Source organism: Phascolarctos cinereus, unplaced genomic scaffold, assembly GCF_003287225.1.
Source record: "Phascolarctos cinereus isolate Bilbo 61053 unplaced genomic scaffold, phaCin_HiC Scaffold_9;HRSCAF=440, whole genome shotgun sequence".
NCBI classification, from domain to species: domain Eukaryota; kingdom Metazoa; phylum Chordata; class Mammalia; order Diprotodontia; family Phascolarctidae; genus Phascolarctos; species Phascolarctos cinereus.
In genome coordinates this window covers 26,296,450-26,323,460 of record NW_027556402.1, presented here as the reverse complement: position 1 = coordinate 26,323,460, position 27,011 = coordinate 26,296,450, and the positions used below count along the sequence as shown (strand labels likewise).

At 37.4% G+C, this 27,011-nt stretch overlaps 1 protein-coding gene across 1 annotated transcript in view; it reads left to right on the top strand.

The window, feature by feature from the left end:
• CDS1 (CDP-diacylglycerol synthase 1) overlaps window positions 1–27,011 on the top strand; it is a 77,961-nt gene that overhangs the window by 23,603 nt on the left and 27,347 nt on the right. The window contains exons 2-5 of the mRNA XM_020988349.2: window positions 7,727–7,854; window positions 14,201–14,297; window positions 17,134–17,231; window positions 23,536–23,675. Of these exons, the coding sequence (XP_020844008.1) occupies window positions 7,727–7,854; window positions 14,201–14,297; window positions 17,134–17,231; window positions 23,536–23,675 (463 nt within the window). The remainder of the gene's footprint in view (window positions 1–7,726; window positions 7,855–14,200; window positions 14,298–17,133; window positions 17,232–23,535; window positions 23,676–27,011) is intronic.

Below are 27,011 nucleotides of genomic sequence, written 5' to 3'. Positions count from 1 at the left end.
CTGCCAGACAGCTGTAGAAGAAAAGACTTTTTTTGAATCTTAAAGGGCCTTTTCATTATTGTTTTCTTTTGGGTTTCTGTGTCTGTATCTGTAAAGGGACTGCCCCTTTGATTTGTCAATGCTTAGATCAATTGTTCCTACATTTACTTAAAGGGGTAATGATTAGAGAGAGAAGAAAAAGAGAAGTTTATTGTTTGTATTACCAACATTAAATTGTATTGTGTTTCTAAAATTTTTAGATTATAAAATTTGAGGGGAATCATTGTCTTACTCTTGCTTGGTGTGTCTCCCCTGTATGCAAGACTCCTTGTCCACTTTGGTTAGGATGGAAGGGAAAGGAGAAATCAAGCTGATGGTTCTGAAGGGTCAGGGTTGGGTGCTAGTTTGAGACCACCCTGATGGTTATTAAGATTTAATGGTTAGCTGTGAGGAGCCTTCAGAAAGTATGAGAGAAGAGGAGGGATTGAATGGGATGTCCCAGTGAAGACTCCTCAGTGTAAAGATTTGGGATAAGGCTGAGTGGGATGAGGGTCCTGTGAAAACTTCTTAGCGATTTACTAGAAATCAGCTGATTTACGGGAATTCAACCCCAAGTATCCCCCCCCATGCCAGTGTTAAGTAGTTAAAGTTTGCCAAGCCTGAAACTCCTGAAGAAGCCCCCCCTGTATTTTGTTGATGCACCTGTTGCTATCTTTTGGTCGTGGTGACCTGACTATACAGTACAGTGTCTAGCTTGACTGCACATCTTTAACTGCTTCTTTGGTATTACTTCAGCAAACTAAGAAATGTAGATATGTATATTGTGTTCATTGTTTTGTTTTCAGTTTCTATGGACATTGAGAGTGTGAGCCAAATATTGGCCAGTTGGTGGGAGGGGGGTATATAATCAGGTCCTTTGCTTCTGTCTGTGTCTCCTTTCATCAGAGTATTCTGGTAGAGGGATACCCAAATCTCGAGGTTTGATATAATAATAAATTAACTTTCTGTTTCTCCTTGGATACCTCTGTGTTTTTTTTTTTATTTGAGTGGCATCCCACACATAGTGTTGGTTTAAGACGTTAAGCCAGACTGATTTCTAGTTTTCCCTAGCATTTTTTGTCAAATAGGGAATTCTTGTCTGAGTAATTTACATTTTTTGCTAGAGTGAGTTCCATTGTTTCCGACTCTCCCTTTTCTAGTCTTTTTCATTAATCTACCCAGGTATATGTGGGAGCCAGCACTACTGCCTTGGCGGATCCTAATTATTCAGTTTCCAGTATAAGCATTTATACCATAGAGATCAGCAAATGCTAGAAATTAGGACTTGATTTATCGTTTTGTTGATTGTTTCAACTTAAGAAAGTTATGGAGAAGATGTTAATAACACAGATTAAATTTAATTATGTCCTGAGTATTTTGGAGAGCTGGTTGTTAAACATTTACTAGCATGTCCGGTGCATATACCTCTTCATTTTTAAAGCAGTATCAATGGTTTTGATAACTGCTGCTTCATGATGTAGTTTGAGGTCTAGAAATGCTATGTCTCATTTATCCCCTCTTTCTTTTCATTGTTTCCTTTGATAGTTTAGACATTTTGTTTCTCAAAATGAATATTGTCATTTTATCTTTCTGTAAAGTATCCCTTTGGTAGTTTGATATAGCATTAAAAGTATAAATTTGTTACTATTACCATTTTTATTACATTGGCATGGCCCAATCACGGGCATTGAACGTTTCTCCAGCTATGTGATTTCTTTCTGTCTTTAAGGATAGTGTTGTAAGTAATTGAATCTGTGGGGTTTTTGTGCGCTTTGGTAGATCCTCAAATATTTGATGCATTTTGTGGTTATTTTGAATAATTTTTAAAGGTTTATTTTGTAGTCTGTAACCTTACTGACAACATTGTCTCTTTGCTTATTCTCTAGAATTTTCTATTAAATCATCATGTCATCAGCAAAACCGGACAATTTTATGCCTTCTTTTGCTGTCCTTACTACATTGATTAAAGTCAAACATTTATTAAGAGCTTACTATGCTAAGCATGGAGAATGCAAATCAGTTCTTGCCCTCAAGAAACTTGCAATATTAATAGGGAAGCACAACATAAACTACACAAAAGAGAGCTGAGAAATGGTTGTTGGGGGAGAGAATGTACCTCCTCAGAGAGAATGAAGGAAGAAGCGCTGCTGGCCTCGGCAGGTGCCGGGAGGAATCGGCCAGTCAGCGAAAGGGGATGCAGACGCATGAGAAACCTGCAGAGGCAAAAGCATCTTTCGGGGTGAGAAGGCTACGGTGAAGGAAGCAGTCTGGGCCGGCTAGAGTAGAGCCGGGAAAGGGAGGAGATGAAAGAGTGATGAACACCTTCAGTTTTTTTTTTGTCTTATTGTTTGCATTTCTAAAACTGTATCAGGTAATATTAGGGAGAGTGGGCATTCTTGCTTTACTCATTGCTTTTTGATTTTAGGTAGATACGAGATTTTTCTTTTAAAGGTCTCCCTGTGCCTGTACTTTGTAGGGTTGGGGTTTTTTTTTGGTTTGTTTAGCATTAAATGAATGTTGTACTTTGACAGAGGCTTTTCCTTTGGCAGCTAGGTGGCGCAGTGGATCGAGCCCCGGCCCTGGAGTCAGGAGGACCTGAGTTCAAATGTGGCCTCAGACACATAACACTTATTAGCTGTGTGACCCTGGGCAAGTAACTTAACCTCATTGCCTAGTCCCCCCTCCCAGACAGAGGCTTTTCCTACATCGATTAATGTAATAGTGTAGTGTGAGATGATTGGACTCTGATGTGAATCCATCAGGACCAGGAACATTTTTCACTTGTTGTTATGTTACGTTTATGCTGGAGTGAGTTCCGTTGTTTCTGACTCTCTCTTTTCTAGTCTTTTTCATTAATCTACCCAAGTATACTGCCTTGGGGGATCCTAATTATTTAGTTTTCAATGTAAGCATTTATAACATAGAGATCAGCAAATGCTAGAAATTAGGACTTGACTTATTATTTTGTTGATTGTTTCAGCTTAAGAAAGTTATGGAGAAAATGTTAATAACACTGATTAAATTTAATTGTGTCCTGAGTGTTGTTAGGTCGGTCAGTTCAGGTTAAGTGAATTGCTCAGGGTCACACAGCTAGTTAAGTGTCTGAGGCTGGATTTGAACTGTCAGGTCCTAGATTTGAACTCAGATCTTCCTGACTCTAGGCCTAATGCTTTATCTACTGAGTCATCTAGCTGCCTCCAGGCTCTTTACAGCTAATTTTTTTTTCCCTTAGATAGAATTATTTAAACTTTCTATTTGGTCTTTTTTTAGTTTTTGAAGGTACTTCTCTATTTCACTCGTGTGTTCAGTTTTGTTCACATGTTACTGTGCATAGAAATTCTGATTCTTTTTAATGTGTCAGGTTTTGTGATTTCAGCTTTGTCTATTTGCTGTTTTGTTAGTTGGATTTTTTTGCTTTTTAAAACCAACTTGGCTGAAGGTTTATCCATTTTGTTACTCTTCAAAGAGCCAGCTTTTAGTTTTGTTAATCATTTCTGTAGGGTTTTTTTTGTTTTCTGGTTTATCCCTTTCCTGTACATTTTAATAGTCCTTTTGTGCTGAAATTAGGGTTGTTTGTTGCATTTCTAATTTTTCAAAATGCTTACTCAGTTCATTAATTCTTTTCTGTTTGTTGGTATATGTATAGGGATATTATTTTCCTTCAAGGACTATTTTAGCCGCTTCACAGAAATTTTGCTAGGTTTTATCATCATCATTCACTTCCACATAATTATTGTTTTGATTTCTCCATTGACTTCATTTAGAATTCCATTTTTGAGACTCCATTTCAGTCAGTCAGTAAATATTTGTTAAGCATCTACTATATGCAAGGTACTGCACTAATTTCTGGGGATACGAAAACCAGGCCAAAGATAGTCTTTGCTCTTAAGGAACTCGGAATCTAAAGGGGTAGACAGCATGTAAACAAATATGTACAGGCGAGCTGTACGCAGAATAAATGTGAAGTAATAAAGAGAGGTAAGGCCCTAGAGTTAGGGGGTTGGGGAAAGGCTTCCTTTGGAGCATGAGATTTTAGTGGGGACTCAGAGGAGGCCAAAAGGCAGAAACAAGGAAGGAGAGTGTTCCCGACATGGGGAACAGCCAGGGAAAATGCCTAGAGAAGAGAGATGGAGGGTATTGTTTCTGGAACAGCCAGGAAACCAGCATCATTGGATGGAAGAATATATGGTGGAGAGTAACATATAAGAAGAACAGAAAGGTAGGAGTAGCGTAGGTTATGAAAAATTTTGAATGCAAAAGAGTTTTTGCATTTGACCCTAGAGCCAATAGCAATGTTGAAGGGGTGTGGTGTTGCGTGTGTGTGTGTGTGTGTGTGTGTGAGTGTGTGTGAGTGAGTCATGATCATACCTGTTCAGTAGAAAAATAACTTTAGTGACTGGAGGAAGGATTTGAGTGGGCAGCATCATCCTATGGCCAGGATATAGCAGCAATACAGGTATGAGCTGATAAAGGCCAACACCAATGTGGTAGCAGTCTGTTTTTTGTTACTTTGCTGCCTTTTAATATTTATTTGCACTGTTTCTGTGCCTCATAAATGGTCCATTTTAAGTGTTTCATATGGTGCTGAGAAATATGCATATTCTTTATCAGAGCCATTTTAAAAATGCCACAAGTCTTAGCTTTAGTTTCTCCAGCAATTTGTTCAATTCATTACTTTCCCTTTTGTTTATTTTTCTTTTTGATTTATTGAAAACTCAGAAAGGAATATTAAAATCTCCTCCCACTATTGTTATTTCTGTCTCTGTCTTCTTGTAATTCTGTTCATTTTCCCTTTATAAATTTAGATGCTAAGGCATATGGAGCTTCTAATTTTAATATTGTTATTAGTGTGTTTATCCTTTCAGCATAATGTAGTTTCCTTGTTTATAATCTTTGTTTCTATTTTGTCTGATAACATGATTATAAGATCTACTTTTTTTGGATTCACCTGATGGTTAATAAATTTTTTTCCATTTTTATATTTTATATGTCTTTGCCTTTTAGTTATGAATATTGTAAGCAATAGATTGTGGCATTGTTTTTGTAACCACTGTATTCTCTTTTTTGTTTTATTAGATTATTAAATCTATTCATATTTAAAGTTATAAAAGTTATGATTACATTTTCCTCCATTTGTCTTTAACCTTTCTTCCTGAATTAAGATTTTTCACTGTTCCTTTTCCTTTGTAAAGACAGTACTTTTACTCTTCAATTATGTTAACTTAATCTACTGTAACTCCGTACCCTACTGGCTCTCTTTCCCTTACCCTAACCCCTGCCCCTCCACTCCTGTGTGTCATTCATTTTCCCAATTTTGAAATTTTGCTTATTATTCCTTTTCTTCCTTTTAATGTAGTTATCTAACTCTTCCCCTTTTTTTTCATCTCCTAGTTGAGTAGCCAAGTAAAATCTCCCTTCCTCTCTTCCCTTTCCTTTTTTATTCATTTTCATTTTCATTTTCTGTACCTTTTTTCCGAAAATATTTCTTTCCTTCATTCTCATCATTATTTCTCTTCTCCTGTCTGTTCTAGACTTGTACTCTTTGATCCATGGTTTTTATTTTTATCCTTTCTTTAGTTTTCTCATTCCTTATTGAAATAAAGCTTCTAAGGTATCCACTTTGAGTTCCCTCTTCTAAACAATGTCTATTACTGCTTTGTAGCTCTTGCCTCTCCCATTTTTTCAAGCATTGTTTCACTACAGAAATTTTCATATGTCCCTAATTGTACAGTTCATTATTACTGCCTGTACCAGTAATGATTATTTTTTTCTCCCTTTGCTGTGAAATCTCTATGTTGGGTTCATGCCTTCCCACTCTTCTACTTGTCAGTTGCCCCCAGAAACTCTTAATTCCTTGAGACAGGATGCTGTCATGAAGGCACAACATTCTCCCAGAGATTGTAGTCTAGGCACTAAATCTTAGGATATGGTAACCAGTGTACGGCCCCTTTTTTCCTATTATAGACTTATCTCTTTTGCTCCATGAGAACTTTCCTCAGTGGGACCCTCTCCCTTACCAATTTTTTTCCCCTCCTTTCTTTTTCTGTTTTGATCTCTCCATTTTATCCTATCCTCCTATAGATGCTCTTCTTCCTGAGCTATTACAGAAATTATTTTCTCTTCATTTACTTTTGATTTGATTAGGGTGCATCCCACTGTCCCATTGAGAGAATTAAATTAATTCCATTTTGTTTCATGACTGACATTTTATGTAACTGCTAAAGTTTTATGTCCCTGAGCTAATTTTAGTTGTTTCTGTAAATCATGTCATTTTAAGGAAATCAGTTGTTATTGTATCTCTAACTGGCTGGCTTGCCGGATGCAAGTGGATGTAACCAATTAGCCTCACCAAGCACTGGAATGTCCTAAAATCTAAAAATAGTAACTATACTTTACTATAAAAACCTTTGTGAATGAATCTCTCTTCAGGGTCCTTGTGACTACTGAGGTGCCTTGGAACTGATTTGTTTTGCAACCTCATTCTGTGCCCATAAATAGCATTTCTTGGACTTTGTTTCCCCACTTTACCTTATTTCACTTACAACACCGTGTAACTTCTTCCTCTTTTCTCATTCTTCAGTTTAGTCTCAGAAAAACCTTAATAGTCACTTTTGCAGGTACATGTTGTGAGGTATTTTAATTTGTGGAGTTTCAAAAAGCCCGTTCTGCCACCATTGGTTCTTCAATTTAAGTCTGCTTTTTTTCTTTTCTCCTTGTGTACTTTTAGAATGAAATCTCTTGTTATTTTGTTGGTGGTGGGTTTTTAACACCATGAGACCATCTTTTTCTTTCCATTCTCCCCCACCCTGGGATAATATAATTTTGCTTGTGCCTTACTTGTATTTCTGTTGTCTTGGGTGATTTCAAAGCAAATAATTCTCTCGTGTCTGGTTTGATTTATAGCAATGCTTCAAATATTTCTTTTATTGAACATCTTTTTTCATTGAGAAGTAGATTTAGGTTTGTTGGGTTTATCATCTTGAATTTCATCTTGAGCTCCTTTCCCCAGAACATATCCATTATCTTCTATGTTTTTGGTAGGGGCAAAATAATCTTGTACTATTCAAATTTCCTTTATATTTGAAAGTCTTGTTGTCATTGGAATTATTAAGTATTAATAACTACTACGTAGCTTGGAGCTACAGTATATGCTTTTTTGTGAAGATAATCTGTAGGGGTTTTTTTGAGGTACAAACTGCTGTTCCATGCAGAGAAAGCTTCTACTATGTTATGTTATATTTCTTCTACCTCTGCTGTACAGGATTGAGGGATGCAGGGAAGAATTGAGTTCTTTTGCACGTCTTTGGTTTGGTTTGTGTAGTCCTGCCAGAACATGGGAGTTGGGGTGCTGAGGGAATGGAATGTATTTGAGGTGTGGGATTAACCTTATCTGCTGTTAGTTCATTGGGTAGTTACCAAACTAGGTTTCTTGGTGTCTTCTTTGACTGTGGAGACAGTGCAATTGCCTTACTTCTTGCTATAATTTTACTTTGGAGAGATTTAAAAGGTCATTAATATTGGAGAAAATGTCTAGTCCTCCATCTTGTGGGTGCTAATCAGATTTTCATAACATAACTACTTTCTAGCTAAGATAATTCATAGCTATTCTTTTTGTTAAGGTTATATAAGTAACTGAACATCAGCTCCTTTTTGTAGTTCCAATTTTTCCAATTTTCTAGTATGTACTTAATTTTTTTTTTCCTTTTAGGAAACTGATATTGATGATAAATATGGAGATTTGGATTCCAGAACTGATTCTGACATTCCAGAAGTTCCACCATCCTCAGACAGAACCCCTGAAGTGCTTAAGAAAGCTCTGTCTGGCTTATCTGCAAGGTATGATTAAATAAATGTTTAATACTAGTGCACTTCACTTTGGTTTGCATAACAGGTTTGTTTCTGCAAAAGGAATTTGCTTATAGTTGTAATCATAACTTATTCATAACTGATTCATCCTCTGAACAGAATCAGTCCATTCATATTACAATTCAAAGCATTGGGTTGACTATTAAAATATCACTTTCCATCTTCTTTTTTCTGTCCTTTGCTTTTCCATGTTAAAGATGAGCAAACTGAACTTTAGAGAGGTTCAGCCGTTTTGCCCAAGGTCACAATAACAGAGATTGATGGCTAATAGCCATGTTATGTATGTTTTTAAATTTTAAGACCAATGCTTTTTTGAAAAAAAGGCTTTTTCATCGTCATCATCATAATTGTATTTTGTGTCTTTGCCCCAAATCCTCACTAGTGTTTAAAAAGAAAAAGAAAGCACAGCTAATGAAAACTACCCAGCCCTGGTCAGACCTGCCCATCCATGTAAGCCTCACTTTGCAGCAAAGGCCTATGATCCCAGCTAGAAGGGGCATGGGTGCTGCTTCACTGTCATTCCTCTAGATGCAAGACTGGCCAGTGCGTTGATCAACGTTTTACCGTCTTTTATGTTATTTTCCTTTAAAGTTGTTGTGGATATTATATAAATTGTTCTTTTTTCTGTATCAGGTCACACAAGTCTTCCCACATTTCTCTAAAGCTTTCATATATAAAAATGAAATAATAAACATTTCAGTGGCAGAGCAGCAGCACACCACATTCATATGCCATAATTTATTTAGCCATATCCTAATTGATGAGGCTCTGTTTTGCTTCCAGTTCTTTGTTACCATTTTTTAAAAAGCCGATGTAGATTTTTTTGTACGTAAGGCATCTTTGATGTGATTTTTTTTTTCCCCTCCTTAAGAGTATATACTGGGGCAGCTAAGTGGTACAGTGGATAGACCGCTGGCCCAGGAGTCAGGAGAACCTGAGTTCAAATCCGGCCTCAGACATATAACACTTACTAGCTATATGACTCTGGGCAATTGCCTCTCCAAAAAAATAAAAAAATTCGATAAAAAAAGGTATATGTTTAATGGTGGTATCAGAAAACACATATACTGTTTAGTGGCTTTTCTAGTCTAATTTCAAATGATTTTTCAGAATGGTAGGCCATTTCCCAGCTCCCTACATAGTTTGTTAATTCCTTTTATCACTTAACTGAAACTCTCATAAATCTTCACTCGGAGGAGTAACATAAATTAGCCTTGCAATGTGTTAAATAAAAATGAGTTTTTTTTTTACTGCTTCGATTTACAACCTAAGCCACTTTAGTTCTTCTAAAGTTAACCAGTGAATTTCAGCTCAATTACTATTTCATTTTGGGTCCGAGAAATTTTCTGGTGAAGTATTTGAATGCCCCTGTGTATAGTTAGTTTTTATATTTTTCCCTGTGGCGTGTTGTCAATTCCCTTCTCTCTTTCAAATCAATTCAAATGTGAAACTTGTATGTTTAATTTTCATCTTGTTCTTTTCATACTTTTCCCATATGCTTCTGATATTTAAACAAGTTTTATTGTCAAAACTGCCTGTCAGATAAATGTCAAGTGATTGGGGAGCTTGGGGGTAGAGAAGCAAAACAACTTCTAAGCATGTTGCTGTCATTTCTCAGTTCCTTGACATGGATAAAATATCATTGAAATAGTAGATGCCTTTTTCCAAATTAAAAAGAAAATGGCATTTGGTTTTTAAGATGTTTTTTTTTCAATAAAAAGAAAAACTAGCTGTTACTCTTTTAAGATAATATTCTCATTGAGGGTGAAAAACCCACTGCACTTGATAATATTTGTATTCCTGTTGTGTCAGAATACTGATTATTGGGAGAACCACCTCTTGTCAGAGGACAGACTGACAGAGAGTACCACAATGGGGAAGGAAAGTTGGACTGGCTTCTTCGTGCTTTATTTAACAGGAAGCCAGCATATTTATTGATTGACTTTTGTTAAAGGAATAGGAAAAATTCAGCAAAATCCATCTTACATACTTTTTTTTAAAAAAGCCCTGAGAACATAGGCAGTGTTTGGCGCTTGTTGACTGCTGTAGAACTTTGCAAAGGCACGAGGAGGAGCAGGAGGCATCTCCAGTCTTCTCTTTGGGGCTGTGCTTTTTTTTTTGTTGTTGTTATTTTACAACATTCACTTTTATTTGTTTGTCGGTTTTCTTTCATTTATGTTATTGTGATCATTGTGCACGTTGTTTTCTTGAATCATTTTGTTCATGCAAGTCTGTCTGTGCGTTTGTAATCATAACATTTGTCATTTCTCATAGCACAGTCATTTCTCCATTACATTCATTTACCACAACTTGTTTAACCATTCCCCAGTTGGCAGGCAGCTACTTTGATTCCAGGTCCTGGGTATCCATCCTAGGCCCTGGGAGTTTTTGCTCAGAGCCATCCTCAGCATTGCCTTTTTTGCATGCCCTGCCTTTCTAAGACTTGTTTTTGCTATCTTGGTTAACTGCAGCATCAGTGATTTTACTCTCTCGGTGTGGCTCTAACCTCAGCACCCTCTTAGTTCAGATTTAATACTGAGATGAAATACGGGGTAGTCCCTGAACATTTAAAAAGGAGGAGGTTTACTTTGCCCTAATGCAGCAGGGATTTGCAAAAAGGATGCAGTGGTGCTCTGGACACAAACTCCCCTTCCCCCCATTTCCATTTGGATCTTGTATCACAGGAGGCAGATGGAGGCACCCCTGGAGGTTTTAGACCCCACCTTGGGCAGCTAGAAGGACAGGAAGACAGCTTCAGAGGGGTGAAATAAGTTTGCTTTATTCTTAGTATTCTATCTCAATGGGTTCCTGATAATGGGAGCACCAAGTCCTATAGGAATCCCAATCACCCTTCTCGCAGGGGTGGGTGAGAATATAGGAGCACAGCTCCTACAGGTTCCCCTAAGCCATGATGGGGGTCGATCAAGGCAACACAGCATTCCAGCTAGTGCGCTCCCCCCTCAGTGGGGGCCGGTTGAAGAAAGCACATTCATAAATCCCTATGCGTCCCCAAAATCTCCACTGACTGACCAGTGTTCTCTTGATTTATAGAGAAGCACACAAAAAAGACAGTTTGCCAACGATAAGCTCACAGGTTAACTTTAGCAATATCATCATAAGTTAGCACAGTGCAAGCGCCATCCCTATATCTCACTGTTTACAAGCCATGAGCTGGGGAACTATTGTCTATGATCTTGAGAACTAGAGATTGTTTTGGCCATGGATATTGGGAATTGTTATCTTAGAAAGAATAACAAAATCACCTTACTTACAGATGTCTAGTCAGTCATCAAAGTAGGGGCAGGTGCCTGCCATCTCTGGGAAGCACTAACTGCGCACAGCTCAGATCCTTTATGCCCCCTGACCAGGAAGCTGCATCAGGGCAGTTGGAGCATGGGTGGGGGAAGGAAGCTGGAAACTACTGGTGCCATCACCCTAGAATCCTCACTTGTGGTCTTCAAAGATATGCACTGAGTCTCAACTGTGTGTAAATCCAGTTTTTCTCAGTAGATCACCTGAGCTTGATTTTTTTTTTAACAGTATTTAAGCAAGGGTTAAGGTTCCTGACAGCAGTAGGTCCAGGCTAATGGGGTATCCTGATTTGGGATTTAATTACAGATTGGTGGGGTTTTCCCCTAGGGACAGTGACTACCTAGTGGATAGTGCAGCCCAAGAGCCATGTCTCTTCAGGTGACTAACAGGGGTGTCTTTAGGGTTCAGGTCCTTTCTTTTTATTGGGAGATCATTATGGCCAATTATTCAAGATAAAGTGCTGGCCTTACAATCAGAAAGATCTGAATTTCCATCTCACCTGATATGTCGTAACTGTATGACTCGTGGCAGGCCGTTTAATCTTTATACATCCTCAAGTCACTAGGACTGATGTATCCAGATCTATTCATGTTCCTTTGCCCTTCAAAACTCTTGCCTACCAATTGACATTTCGACTCATGGTGTAGAAGACCTTTCACAGTCTGTCCTATCTTTGTACCATCTTTCACATTCTCTTTTTTCTTTTCTGTTTTTTTTTTATTTTGATTTATCAACAATCACTTCCATAAGCTTTTGAGTTTTAAATTTTTCTCCCCTTCCCTCTCTGTCTCCCTCCTCAAGATGGCGTGCAATCTGATATAGGCTATATTTGATAGGATATGCATTCCTATTAAACATATTTTCACATTAGCCATGTTGTAAGTAAGAATTAGAACCACCAGAAAGAGGAAACAAAACACAACAGAAGAAAAAATAGCAAATAGTATGCTTCCATCTGCATTCAAACTCTATAGTTCTTTCTTTGGATGTGTATAGCATTTTCCATCATGCACGTACTGTTTTTTCACATAGCCTGTATTCCCATCCACTTAGAGTGCTTGCCTTTCCGTGAATGATCTTATAAGCTGAAATCTTAAATAGCAGCGTTAAAGCTGAGTACTTTCTGGGCACTGGGGAACAGAAGGTTATTAATGACTAGGGGTATGATGGATCAAGGAAGCTTACTAAGATAAATGAGATGGCCTTTGAAATGGGCTTTAAAGGATATATACACATGCAGCAGGTAGCGACTTTTGAGGCCCAAAGAGAATAGCATAATCCAAGGCATTGAGGTAAAAAAGTGTAAGGTGTCTATGATTGATGGTTAAATAGTCGATTGATGGAGGGCATAGACTGGAGAGAGAATAGTAATAGTCTAAGACTATGTCAGAATGTAGAAGAACATGAATTCTAAATAAAGGAGTTTTAGCACTAAGGAGCCACTGAATTTTGAATATGCAAGCTAGAGGAAGATGGTTGACTGGTACAGAGTATGGATCATAGGAAGGGTAAGTGGAGGCAGAAAGAATTTGTTTAGGCGACTGAAATGATTCAGATAAGGCCTGTGGCAGTACCAGAGGGAAGAGAGAAAAAGCGATGGATGTGAGAGAGTGAAGAAAAAGGACTTATTCTCTTGTTGTTGTAATTGATAGGATACATGAGGAGAAAGAGGAAAGTGCTAGGAAAAGCACAGGATTTTCAACTTGGCAGACTGAGCAAATGATTATTCCAGTGACCAAAATAGTGAATTTAGAAGGAGCAGGCATAGTAAGGGGAAAGACTACATAAACTTGTTTTAGGAAATGATGAACCTGAGGTGTTTGGGAGGCACTCAGAAATGTCCTGTTGGCCGCTGGAAATTGCAGTCTAGCTCAGGAGAGAATTCAGGGTTAGAGATACAGAATTACTTATGTAAAGATGATCAGTAAAGTTTTGGAAATGAATAAGGCTAAGAGAGCAAATGTAGAGAGAGAAGAGGGTCTGTGGATAGATCATGGAGGATGTACCCACTTTAGGGTTTGCAAAGGTGGAAGAGGGAGGAGTCTAGGAGCCAGCCAAGGATATGGAGATTAGATAAGTAAGAAAAGCCAGGAAAAGTGTGGTGTTTCTGAAGCTAAGGGAGGAGGAGAGTTTCCAGTAGATGATTTGGTGATTAAGCCTGCCCTCCCTCCCTCTCTCTCTCTCTCTCTCTCTCTCTCTCTCTCTCTCTCTCTCTCTCTCTCTCTCTCTCTCTCTCTCAAAAAAAAAAAAAAAAGGAACCAGATAGTGGAGACAAAAGCCAGATTGCAAGGGAGGAAAGAGTCATGGTGAAAACTTTTGAGTATGAAAAAGAGGATGAGATGGTCATTGTGTTGTGTGTGGAAGACTCAATGTAAGGGCTTTTTAAAGACTGTGGAAATCTGAAAAAACATTAAGGAGTAAGAAAGAGAGTGAGAAGCACAAACAAGACCACAGGGATTGAAGATGCATGATAGAGAGGAGATGAGTGTTGGAGCAAAATCCTAGGAAAGGCAGGCAAGGATAGAATTGGGGATTGAGATAAAAATAGTGATACCTTTTCCTCTGGGAGAAGGAAGGGGGCAAAGCATGTGGGGTGCTGATACTGGAGGGAGGAGAGTTAAAGTGGTTGTCATATGGCCTCAATTCTGATAAAATAGGATTCTGCATCTGCTGTAAATATGGAATTTATTTGGGGGTTTGCAGAGAGGAAAAAGTTGAGCAGATTCTGTGGGGCATGACAAAAGTAATCAATAATTTGACTCAGCAACTTAATTATCAGTATCAATAACCAGTCTGACTTCTTGATCTCCTGGTTCCTTGCTTTTCCTATTGCTGTTGGGTACGGGTTACTGTGAGAGGTAATAGTTAATTTAGCAAGTACTGTGGAGTATTACAAATAATAGGTTAGGTCAGAGTCCTGCTCTTGCAGAATTTAAAGCTTAAAAAACCACAGTAATGTCTTTGAGAACATATTAAATTGTGACTATTAATGTTTTCTTTACAGGTGGAAAAATTGGTGGATTCGTGGAATTCTTACTCTGACTATGATTTCATTATTTTTCCTGATCATCTACATGGGAACATTTATGTTGATGCTTCTTGTAAGTCTGCTAGATACATTTTATGTGCAATCTGACTTTTGTTTTTCAGCACATGTAAATGGTTATGCTTATGTGAGGCAAGAGCTTCAAGAAAGGTAATCCCAATACCTGTTTGAGCAAGATATTAAACCATTGTGTGTTATGGTATCTTGATGAGATATGCCGGGCTCATACTCTTTACAGGATTGTTATGGCCTATACTTTGTCATACTGTTGGGAAATGAAATCAGCTGGATGTTAATCTGTGTTAAAGGCCTGTAGTGCTGGCAGGGAGAATAGGTGTCTTTCTTACTGCAACATCTTTATAATTGTATTATAATTTTGTATACTTGGAGACTTTATCAGATCTGTGATCTCACTGATGTGGTGTTCCAATCATAGCTCACACTCTATGTATACCTTCTCATCCTGTTTGACTGTGCCACTCGTGGCAATGAGTGCCGCGTACTGTCTCAGTTGCACCATAAGACAACAAAAATTGATTTAAAATACTTTTTATGTTTTAAGTTTCTAGTATCATGACAGCATTTTTAAATGTTTCATTGCAAATATAGTGTGTTAGGTGTTAAATATAACATTAACTTCTTTTCTGTGGGGTAAAGATGCATTCAGAATGTTAACATCTGATATACAAACCAATTTTGATACAGAACCTGGCCTGTCAGTTGGAGACTTTATTGTGTTGGGTCCAAAACAGACTATTCCTCTAGGAACTAGCCACTTCGTGTGGAAAGTTGTTGCCATTGTTGGTAGTGCAGTTGTGTACTTGTGTTAGTAAGGGAGTAGTAAGTTGTGTTAGTGCTCGGTTGTCTACTGGCTTTTCGGATAATCACATTCTTAAAGTTCTTTTGTGCTTCTTTGTATTAAATGTTTGTTATGTTTAATGTCAAACAGGGATATATCATAGACTTTTAAAGCTGAAAAAGGTCGTATAATCCAGCATCTTCATTTTACAAGTAGAGAGAGTGAGGCCTATGAAAGTTGTGGTATGTATTATATGGTGCTCAAGCAATGTAAATTCAGGAAGTATTTGTTAATCAGGTGCTGTGTATGTGTGTGTATGTATGTATGCAGAACAGTGTAAGAGACATTTTAGGAAACTTAAAAGTTTAGCTGTGACATGGTGTTTGCCCATGTGGAGATTGTATTCTAGAATATGAGTTGGCAGACAGCCTGCAGGCCAAATCCAGCCAGCCACCTGTTTTTGGTGGCCGTGAGCAAAGAATGGTTTTTACATTTCTAAATAAAGTTTTATTGGAATGCAGCAATGCTTACTCATTGATGGGTTGTTAATAGTTGCTTTCACATTACAAAGGCAGAGTTAAATAACTGCAGCAAAGACAGTATGTGGCACTTACTGCTTCACTCTGCTGTTTGACACACTATTGATGGCAGTGACGTGGTTAAAACTCAGTAACATTTTGAGTACCACGTACATTGCACAACATTTTTTCCCCACATACCCATTAGGTCAAAACAGGAAGAGGAAAAAAGTTATGATTTTTTTGAGCTTAGGATGAAGTTTGAAATTTTCTGAACCACTGTTATCGAACACAGAAATGGCTTTGGAGATTAGCTTTTGCTGTAGACCTGGTGGGCGGCTGGGTGAGGGGGAATAATATGTATTCTGTTCTATGCTGATCCTATTTGGTTTGGCCTAGAGTAAAAAAGAATAGACTACAGAAGTTGCTTTGAAGAACCCCAACAAGCAGGGAAGGGGGGCACAGAGAGAAAGATAAATTTTAAACAGTTGCTCCCCACTTTTTTTCCCCAAATCATCATTCTTTCAAAGCCCATACTTGACCGCCTGGATATTAGACAATTCATGGTCCAGGTATGGACAGAAATTCTTAATTCCTCAATTCAGTTGAGACACAGAATTAAAAAAAAACTTTACTACAGAAATTTAAAAAAAGGAAAAAATATAACTTAAGTGAAATAAAACTACTGTGTACAGAGGCTGAAGTTTATACCAGTTTTATGAAGGTGAAGAAATCTTCTGTTCATAGACCAAGCTGAGAAATTTTAATCACACCCTCGACTCATAGCTGTCTTGATTATTAGAAAATACCAGTTCTTTCCATGAATAAAGCTGTTTCTTCAATAGTAGCTATATTTTCTTTCTTTTTTTTGGCTAGGCAATGGGGTTAAGTGACTTGTCCAGGGTCACACAGCTAATAAGTGTTATGTGTCTAAGGTGGGAGTTCAACTCAGGTCCCCCTGAATCCAGGGCCGGTGCTCTATCCACTGCACCATCTAGTTGCCCCCAATACTAGCTATATTTTCATCCTGACGTAGGACCATTGTACTCTTTAAGAACAGAGAATGGTCTATTTACTCCTTAGGAAGTAATCATTTCCTGGAATTTCATATCAAATTATTGAAATTTTGTGAAACTGCAAGTATTCAGTAATAATAGTTTCCAACCACAGTAAGTGGAGAACAGGTAAGTAGTCCATCAGATACAGTGCCAGGCTTGGAATTAGGAAGAGCTGAATTCAAATTCTGCCTCAGACACTTAATAACTGCAATCCTGGACCAGTCACTTAACCTCTCTTGGCCTCAATTTCTTCAGCTTTAAATGAGAGTGATAATAGCATCTAAATCACAGGGTTGCTGTTGTGAGGTTCAAATGAAATAAATAAAGGCTTTGCAAACCTTAAAGTGCAATATAAATGCTAGATCGTACTCTTATCCCTATTGTAATCATCATAAAAATTTTTACTTCTAATATTGGGAGAAATTTTAAAATATTTAATTTTGGGTGGTATTTCTGATTTCACACTGTTAAGTATTAGACATCATGTCAACTAAAATGTCTTTCTCATAATTGCAGGTGTTGGGCATCCAAGTGAAATGCTTCCATGAAATTATTACAATTGGCTATAGAGTCTATCGTTCTTATGAACTACCATGGTTTAGAACACTAAGCTGGTAAGTCTAAAGTTTTTTTTATTTGAAAAACTGAATATTGTATAAATCCAGAATCTAGGAACTGACACTATCATTTAATATACGTGTATCTGGGTTGTGGCAAAGGATTGTCTGCACTTTGGGAGACATGAAAAGATTACTAGGCCAAACCTCAGTTCCTTAGTATTTATTAAATACTAAAGGTGTTTGAGTTTTTCCTGGATTTTCCTTTGATTTTTTCAGTAAGCCTGAGGTCTTACTCCAATACCTCTTCATAATGAAGAGTCAGGCTCTGATTCCTCAAGGCTGTGCCAACAGCACAAATTCTGGTAGGTCCTATGAAGTTGGAAATGATTCCATTGTGGGCCTAGATGTGTGCTTTGTTGACCAAGGAACAACTTAGCTGAGTTTAGAGAGACGTATGGCCGGGTGATTGACCATCACGTGGCAAACTTGGTCACTCACAACAAATGACAAAGATTATCTATGTAAGTACTGAAGTGGATTGTGTTTTACCTTGGTTGAGGGAATTATCCACTCTGCTAAAATCGTAAATCTTTGAAATGTTGATGGAGTGTAGGTAAGAAGCAATTCCTGTAATTCAGAATGATGTACTGATATCCAAAATGTTGTATACAATATTCACCAAGTTAAGTATGCTCGTAAGATGTTAACATTTTAAACTTGCCTCATAAGGATTGTTTCTTAATTAGTGATGTTCTGTTATCATTGTTCACATGGCTTCAAAATAATAAATACTCTTGACCCTCACCTTTTCCTAGTTGAAAAAAATTTTATGTAAGAAAGAATAGTTTGATCACTCCTATAATGATAGAGGAGTGAATAGCAAATTTGAAGTGATTGATTGTAACCTTTGAATGTGGAAATAAAACAGTAATTTTTGGGAATTTGGCCAGTTTGATAACCTAGCACCTTTAAATATCTGATCTTCTATTAAAACAGTCTGGTGTAGTGGAAGGACAAGCTAAAAAAAAATGGTAAACTTGAAGTCTGTCTTCTAAGTGACTTAACAAAGTCCTAGTTTATCTTATATCACTGGTAAACAAAAAGAAAAGTTAGGTAGGTATAATGTCCCTTTTACTTTTAGTAATTGTAGCCTATTACAGCTAGGAAAGATATGTTTGATACAGTTCCTTCATCTCTCTTTTCCTTGGTGTTTTTTCTTTTTTCTTGCCTCCTCCTTAAGTTAATGAAGGCTATGTCTGCACAGTGTAGCCCCTGGCAGGTTCTGTCATGCTGGAAAAACTTCAAGTATGGTTCCAACAATAGACTGTACTCTGAGGACTAACCTAGCTAAGCACAGAAAGGCTCATCTTCATTCAGTAGGCTGGCTTACTGATCACGTGGGCATGGCAGCCCACTGAAAGAAAAAAAAATACCAAATGGTGCTTTGTGGCCCTCTTCCACTAGTAGAGTGACAGTGGTGGGCAAGGGGGAAGGGTACCACAACTCAGACTATTGCCGTACTCTACATGTGAGATCCTTGTCTGGTGATCAATGAGAAGACTAAAGGATCTGGATCTTATGAGACTTGATAATCTCCCCATAAACAAAGCCATAACATAAAACGATGCTCCAGTTAGAGAGAAAGACGGCTCAAAGATTCTTACGAAAGAGACCGATGAGCTGGCAGTGTTGGTTTTAGGAGCACCATTTCATGGGACATTTGGTTAATCTTACATTTCAGTGCTTATGATAAGTGTTTGCAGCAACAACAAAAAGAACACCATGAAAGTAATTGCAGCTTACTCACAAATGAATTCCAGAGAATGGAAGGGTGAAGGATTCAATGCAGCCCTCTGAATTAAGGCAATATATGCATTGATACTCGTTGACTTCAGTGCAAAGGTGAAATAGATGGGAACGGTAGAAGTGTTGGAAATTGCAGAAGCAGGAGTAAGGAACGAGAAATGTCAAATACTTGCAGGATAGCCAGAATTCATAGGCTTCTACATCATGCGCACTTTCTTTGAGAAAAATTCAGTTTTTGGACATGGAAGCAACAGGTAACATAACAAAAATTGATCCTGTTTTAATAGGATACAACTTACCAACATGGGAATCATTCCAGAATGAATTGTGTAGAGTTAGAGAACCAGCTCCTTAGAACAAAGATTACAATTAATATAAATAAGAAAATAAGATGGGACATAAAGCAGTTTCTACCTGACCTATTTAATCGAGTTAATACATTATAAGAATGGGATGAGAATGGACATCAATACCAATTATAGTGATTTCATACAGAAGTTTAATGGTAAATCAAGTACCATAGTAATAAACAGAAGTGTTTAACAACTACATCAAGTCAAATACTTGAATTACTTGCTAAGTAGAGAGATAGCAGCCAAGGGAAAGACAAGTTTAGATAATAAAATTCATTTGTAAAATCTTATAGAAAAGAATGGTGGAAAATTATTAGTATCACTTCAAAAGAGACCAGTGAACATAACACATTTTCACTCTCAAGGACAGTTGAAACCTCTACACTTGACTCTCAAATCACATTTCTGGACATATCTGTAGAAGATACAGAAATAGAATAGAAAGGAACAAAGACAGAAAAGGCAACTATATTCTCCAAAATGTATACGGAGAAGATGCATGCTGGAGGCAACACAATTATTTGGTCATTACAGATTAGTTCTTAAGAGAGAAGGAAGAGGATACCAAAGGGATAGAAAAATCTGATGTCTCATTACTAACCAAAATCAGCCACTTAAAGAACACCAGTAACCACTATATATATGCCCACTTTCCCATCTGTATAAAATTTTAGTGAGAATAATAGAGTATCCTTGATTAGATATTAGAAAGAGATAGGCAGGCTTCGTAAGTGATATTCTACAAATCAAACCTTTATTGTGGCAGCATTGGCTGAATATGAGATCCCACTATGCTAATTGGTTTTTACTATAAGAGAACATTTGATTGGTAGAGCAAAATGCCACATTAAAGGTTCTCCATTAAGATGTTTCTCAAGCATAGATCAAACTTTTACAAGATTCATCAGAAGATAAAAAAATAGAGAATAGTTCAACTTTTTGATTATCAGTAACAGATAAGGGGAAGAATAAACAAATGTTTACTTTCATAAAGGAAATCCAGTTGAGAGTTCAAGATGAATAAGGATTCCATTTAGTTGGTGAGATACTTCAGGGGTTCTCATTTGCAAGTGACATTGTACCGATTGCATCAAACATTGAAGGCATTTTGAATGAGATAGAGTACTACTCAAGTTTGATATAACTATTCCCCCTGGAAACTTAGATGGATGAAGATTTTTATCTAGACTATGATAGACAAACTATAGAACATTAGTGTATATGTGCATACACGTACACAAGTGCATAAATAAGGATATGTGTGTGTGTATAGATGTATTTTTTACCAAATGTGTAGCTAGATAGTAGCAGAGTATTTTGTAATTTTATCAAAGGCAGCTGAGCTCTGCTTCAGTTCACACTTCTGTGAAACAAAGACCCATCTTCTCATTGCCTACATTTTCCCAGTGCTTTATAGCTGTTTAGGTAATGGTCTTCTAAGAATTAGATATGAGAGTATTGCCCCAGAGGGCAATAAAGAGACATTGAAGGTGTGACTAGACTAACATATTACAGAAAGCAATCAAAAAGGAGAACTGGCCCAATGGATGCCATTAAAGCATGTATGAGAGAAAAAGAAAATAGGTTATTTGAGGCAAGAATAAGAGATAGCTAATAGGCAGCTCTATTGATGTCATTGTAATATTGAGCAAAGATGAGGAATAGATGGACAATAGCACAGGATGGACAGACATTTAGATGAGTTATGATGCATTGAAGGGGAGTTATCATCACAATAAGAGATCAGTTTGAGAATTTGATTTTCTCAAGTAAAGTCCATTCCTGATTATGAATGTACTCTCAGTTTTTTTAGTCTTAATTGCCTTTCTCGGTGCACTCCATCTCTTCCCCACCCCACCCTACCCCGTCTTGACCTGGTTCTTTCTTTCATTGCTCCAATTCTGTTTTCTCATTTCAACTTCTGTTAGTCTTCTCCTTCCCACCCCTTCAACCTTCTAATTTATGTGAGCTGCTCTTCTACTTAAAGAACATTTGTTGTCACTCCTTATTAGGCCCTTTATTCCAACTCATTCAATTCACATAAACCACCTTTTCATAGTCCATATTTCATCTGGAGACAATAATCTTGTCACTGACATTGTCTGTAGTCTTTCTCACTTCCCTGTTTTCCTCTACTTAATTGAAAGACAGCAAAATTTAATGTTTCTAAAACTTGCCAACTTTTAACATTACACAATTTATGTGTAATCATACATTGTGTGGTCATGTGTGGTGTTTTAGATTTCCTATTAATATTAAGTCTATGTACAAAGATATTCCTCTTCCTTTAAACTATTTGTAAAATAGTTAACTTGATTAGGAAATGAGGTTCAGTACTCCACATCCATTTTAAATCACAAAGCTGCAACTCTTGTTATTTCACTTGACCTTCATAAAATTTAGAGAAGCATATTTGCTGGATAAATAAGCTGCAGTTGGACTTTTGTGCCAAATCAAAACTCTTTCACAGAATTATATAAAGTAACATGGTCAAATCACTAGAGTCAGTGTTGCCATAGTATAACTTTAAAGGGGTTCAGACTGTTAGCATGACTGAGCAAGTCAAACCACTATGGGAAGTGACTTCCATTGGCTGTGCTGTGTTAGTGTTGTGGTCCTGATTTCCTCTCATGCAGAGAGGAAGTGTAAGGAAAGGATGGCGAGCTGTCGTTGCCACAGTAGTGAGGTGGCTTCTACCATCTCCTACCAATCCTTAAAGAAAGCTGTGCTGTCTGGGTCAAGAAAGGGCCCTTTTCTGTGTTTGCTGGTGTAAGAAAGGGTAGTCAACATGCAGTACCTAGCCCATCCATCTGAATGCCCTAGACAGAGTAAATTTCAATCTCAGCAGTAGCCATTGATACAAAGAGGAGAATGCTCCTTATAAACCCTAACATAATTTCATTGTCCTGAATTAGCGAGGCACTGCTGTGTCAATCATTAGGTATTTATTGAGTCTGCTCTGTACCTGGTAAGGTGCTGTCTTTCAATGAAACACCGCCCCTTCATATGGATCTCTGGTTAAGTTAATAGAGACTTTGTGGACATGTTTGGGCATGGGGGGTGGAGATTAAGTACCGAATTGTGTGGTCCTATATCTAAGCACAATAGGATTTCATAGAGAACAATATGGGCCTGAATAGTGAGAGCTTCAGGAATAGCACAGGACTTGAGGTGGGCAGGATTTCCATAGGTGTAGGACATCCCTGGATAGGAAGGTAGCAGTGGGCATGGTATGTGTGAACCCAGCCAAGCATTGTGGGTATCGAACAGTAACACTGCACATCTTGGGAGGAAAAATATGAAGGTCAGATTATTGGGAGCCTTGAAGGCCAGAAATTTAGACTTGTCACGTTGGGCACTGGGAGTCAGCATAGGTTTTTGAACAGCAAATAATGGTGTTTAAAGCAGTAATTTTTTAAAGTAAATTAAAAAAAAATTTTAAAGTTTGAAGCAGTAATAATGGTGTTTAAGGAAGATTAGTCTCACAGTTATGTATGTAGAGTGAATGCAGGAAGGCTAGAAGACCGTTGTAATAATCAAGAAAAAGCTGAACTAGACTGGGGAGAAGTAGTACACATGAAAAAAAGATGGATATGAGAGAGATGCCAAAGGAAGAAATAGCAGGATTTATCGATCGAGTAAATGTAGGGATAAAGAAAGGGGGAAGAGAATTCAACAGTTCGTAGTCTAGCAAACCAGTGCCATTGAATAGTTAGTTTAGAGCAGGGGCTCTTTTGGCAGAGAAAGTGGGGTGGGTGACGTCAGAAGTGAGCCCGGGCCTTTGCTGGAGCGACCAGAGACTCAGTTGAGCCGGGCCATGAGAGAGGTAACAGTTTCAGAGTTTAACACCCCTTTATTCCTCCTTGTACCTCTTAGGGAATTGTACTGAAACAACTAGAAGAAATCTCTGAGATTGTATGGTAACCTGGTTTTTAAAATCCATACTAAGTGCTACCGGTGAGATGTTAATTACAATAGCCAGCCTTTAAGGATAACTTGAAATGAAAACATAACATAATGTTTGGGCTAGCCCTGTTGAGCATGTTTTGATGGACTAATTTTTAAAAAGATTGAATCCTTTCGACATTTTGTTTATTTTGATTTCTTTTGTATTGTTCTGTGTATAAGATCGCTCTATTGAGGGTGTCTGATGATCATGCTCATCAAAGAAAAATAGGCTGATAGTTCTTATATTACAGGTATTTTTTACTGTGTGTGAACTACTTTTTCTATGGAGAGACTGTAGCAGATTATTTTGCTACATTTGTTCAAAGAGAAGAGCAACTTCAGTTCCTTATTCGCTACCATCGATTTATATCATTTGCACTGTATCTGGCAGGTAAGCAAAGAGAGAATTCCTCTTTCAAATTGTGATTGGTGTATTTATATCAAATGTATCTTGTAGTAAATCTTTATTTTTATGTCATCTTTTCATTTCATTCCAATTTGCCGTTCCATGTATAAACAGCTGGGGTGTTGGTGGGCTTGAAATAAGGGGAAGCCCCTAGTGGAATTGTTTTTATGGTAAATAGGTCATGCCACATGGAAGCACTATCTAGAAATTATGGAGGTAGAAAGCATGGTTTACATGCTGTCAACACAGAGTCATTAAATACTTTCCCCAAGATCACCAGAAACATTTTAAAATATGCTATAATGTGTATTTTAAGATTAGAAGTTAGAAGTAGTTAGAATTCTTTTTTTTCCAAAGTATTGAATCAGTTTTTTTGGGGGGGGAATGATTTTTAAAATTTGCATTTATACATATAGATTAAGCAGATTTTGTGGAGGGGATCCCTATTTGAGCTCTGGTCATTAGCAATCACTCAAGAAGTGAATGATTATATTACTACCATATTAATCTAAACTTCAAACAAAAGACAGGATGCTCTTTCTATTGACAGTTACATTTTTAGAAATATATACAAAGCAATGTGAAAATACTTTTAATCTCATGCACAAAGTTAAATCTCATGCTTATGCATATGACTTCCTCCTTCAGTGACCCCTATTTCTATACCCAAAGGATCGCTCAGATTCCTACCAGTAGACAGATAATAGAATAGTTGGGAGGTGGAGTAAGATCAAATAAATGCTAATGATAATTATCAGAGGGTCGCTCATAGTTTCCAAATAATAATGATAAACATATAGTACTTTAAGATTTACAGACACACTGCATATTTCAGTTTTTTAAACCTCGCAATAATCAGATGAGATAAGTTGCTATTTCCATTTTTATCCACAAGGAAACAAACTGGAAGAGGTAGAGTGATTGTCCTACTGCCCCACCCCAGTGAATGTCAGGCATCCTTTGATCCCAGCTCTCCTGGCTTCCAAGTCCAGGGCTCTTCCTTACCCTGTGATGCTTCCTTCTCACAGGTCTATCCCACTCTTTTCATCCACATTCTCTATTCACTCTCTTCTTGCTCCCTTGCTTCCTTTCTGAAGTATACCCCTGACATTTGGAGAGGACAGTTATTTGGTCTAGGTTTTGGAAAAGCAGTCCTGCTGTTTAAAAGGATGAAACCTATTTTAAGGTAAGAAGTCTGTGTGAAATTGTATCAGTGTAGCAGGATAAAGACAGGGCTGAATGGCCATCACTAAGAGTATTGAATTTGTTCTGCTCGATGACTTAAAATTTTGTTTCAAGAACTTGGCAAACAGAGCCTTTGAGAGTGCTCTTTCACCAGAAGACCAAGTTTCACAGACCAAATCCTTTTATTAAGGGGATTTGTTCTGTGAAGTTTGGATTCAGTCCAAGGGCCATACTTGAGGACCTAGAGAGCCACATGTGGCCTTGAGTCCGCGGGTTCCCCACCCCTGGACTAGACTGATAGTGTATATTTTCTTGTCATTTCGATGAGAACACAAACTTCTTGGTTAGGTCAGCTGAAATAACAATGTATCTACACTCTGAATAAATTTGTTTTTGTGTGGATAAGAGAGATTTGATTAACTCCATATTCTTTAATAGAAGTCTTCTAATTCGCTTTCTGCAACAGAGGTTGCTAAGTGTGTAGCACTTATCTTCCTGCTAATCCCCTTGCTTAAGTGCAAGGTGAGTTAATCACTGCTTCCCCATTTAAACATGGTTGATACTGGCCAGGTTTCTGAGTTGTCCTCAAAATCATAACTCAAAACTGCACTAAGACTTTTGGAACATCTATTATAGTGTAGTTTTAGGTTCCAGAACAAAGGAATCATGTGATGCAAGCTAGAGAAAGAGGAAAAGGGTAATGCCTTTTCTGGTACTCCCCGCCCTCACCCCCTTGGTCACTTAGTTATTTCATTTGGAATGTGGGTATGGGGAAAGTAGTAAAAAAAATATTTAGGAAAATAATGTTTTATATTAAAAAAAGTAAGAGACCAAAGGCTCTCTAGAATACTTAGAAGCCTTGTCTTGTCCTGAATCCTTTGTGAAGAGAATCAATAGTGGGTGAAGTCCACCGCCTTCCTCTTGGCAGGGAAGTAGTGGGCTATGGGTGCCAGTGAGGTAGTAATTTTCAAAAGTGGCCACTTCATCGGTTTATTTTGCTTAATGGTGTTTCTGTTACAAGAGAGGCCTATGTTGTGAGGAAAAAAATTCATTGGAAAGTGATTTTTTTTTAACGCATCAAAAAACTTGGCTTTATTTTCTTTCTGTTTACACCTCTAATAAGACAGAAGGCATTGGACATGGAAGCACTGAATATTTCCACAGAGGAAAAAAATTTACTGTTACAGGAAAGTCTATTGAAAGGAGAGTCATTTCAGAACCAGCTGTCTAAAGGAGTAAAAGGCCTGTTGGCATAAAATATTAATAGTAACATTTTTAATAATAGCAAAAATACAACCTATATGTCAGATTAATATGGAATGACACAACAGACTGTGGTTTAGAAATGCAATGAAATATAGAGACATAAGAAATATCAGATATAAAAAATACTAAAAAATATGGGGATGCAAACCAGAAGATGCTGAACCCAAATAATACTTTAAATTCTGGCTTCAGTTATGTAAATAAGAATATTAACAACAATAAAAACAATCTGCAGATTTTGCTGCATCCAAAAAAAGTGCACATAAAAAATTCAGACTGGGACCCAGAAACTCATTACTGTCTCAAAATTAAATACACTTTAAATCTATAACACTGAAATTTAATTTCATGAGCATTCTTTTTCCCCTCACCTTTAACTTAGAGTTATTTTTATGATAACTTTTACTTGTTTACTTTGTTTTTCCTTAATCATAGAACTAAAAGGTACTACCTCATATGTTTTTAAAATGACACGACTTTTTATTTAGGAGATATGTCCTTTTGGTGCTTATGATAGTAGATGGTATAAGGTGCTGGTTTAACCCTAATTTCTATCAGACAGTTTTCCAGCGTTATCAGCAGTTTTTAACAGATCCAGCATCATAATACCTATGATTTGAGTTTTGGGGTCTATTAAACACTGGGCTACTCGTATGTTCATTTGCTTTGAGATCTTATTTAATCTGTTCCTCTGTTTTGTTTGTTTGCTCGTTTTTTGTAAGTCAAGAACCAAATAGTTTGTGATGATGGCTGCTTTGTGTTATAGTTCCAGATCTGGTCCTTCATGACCCCTCTTTTTCCAGTTATTCCAATTCCAAACTTTTTATGTTCCACATGAATAGCTCTAATTTTGTGTGGTTTTATGTGAAA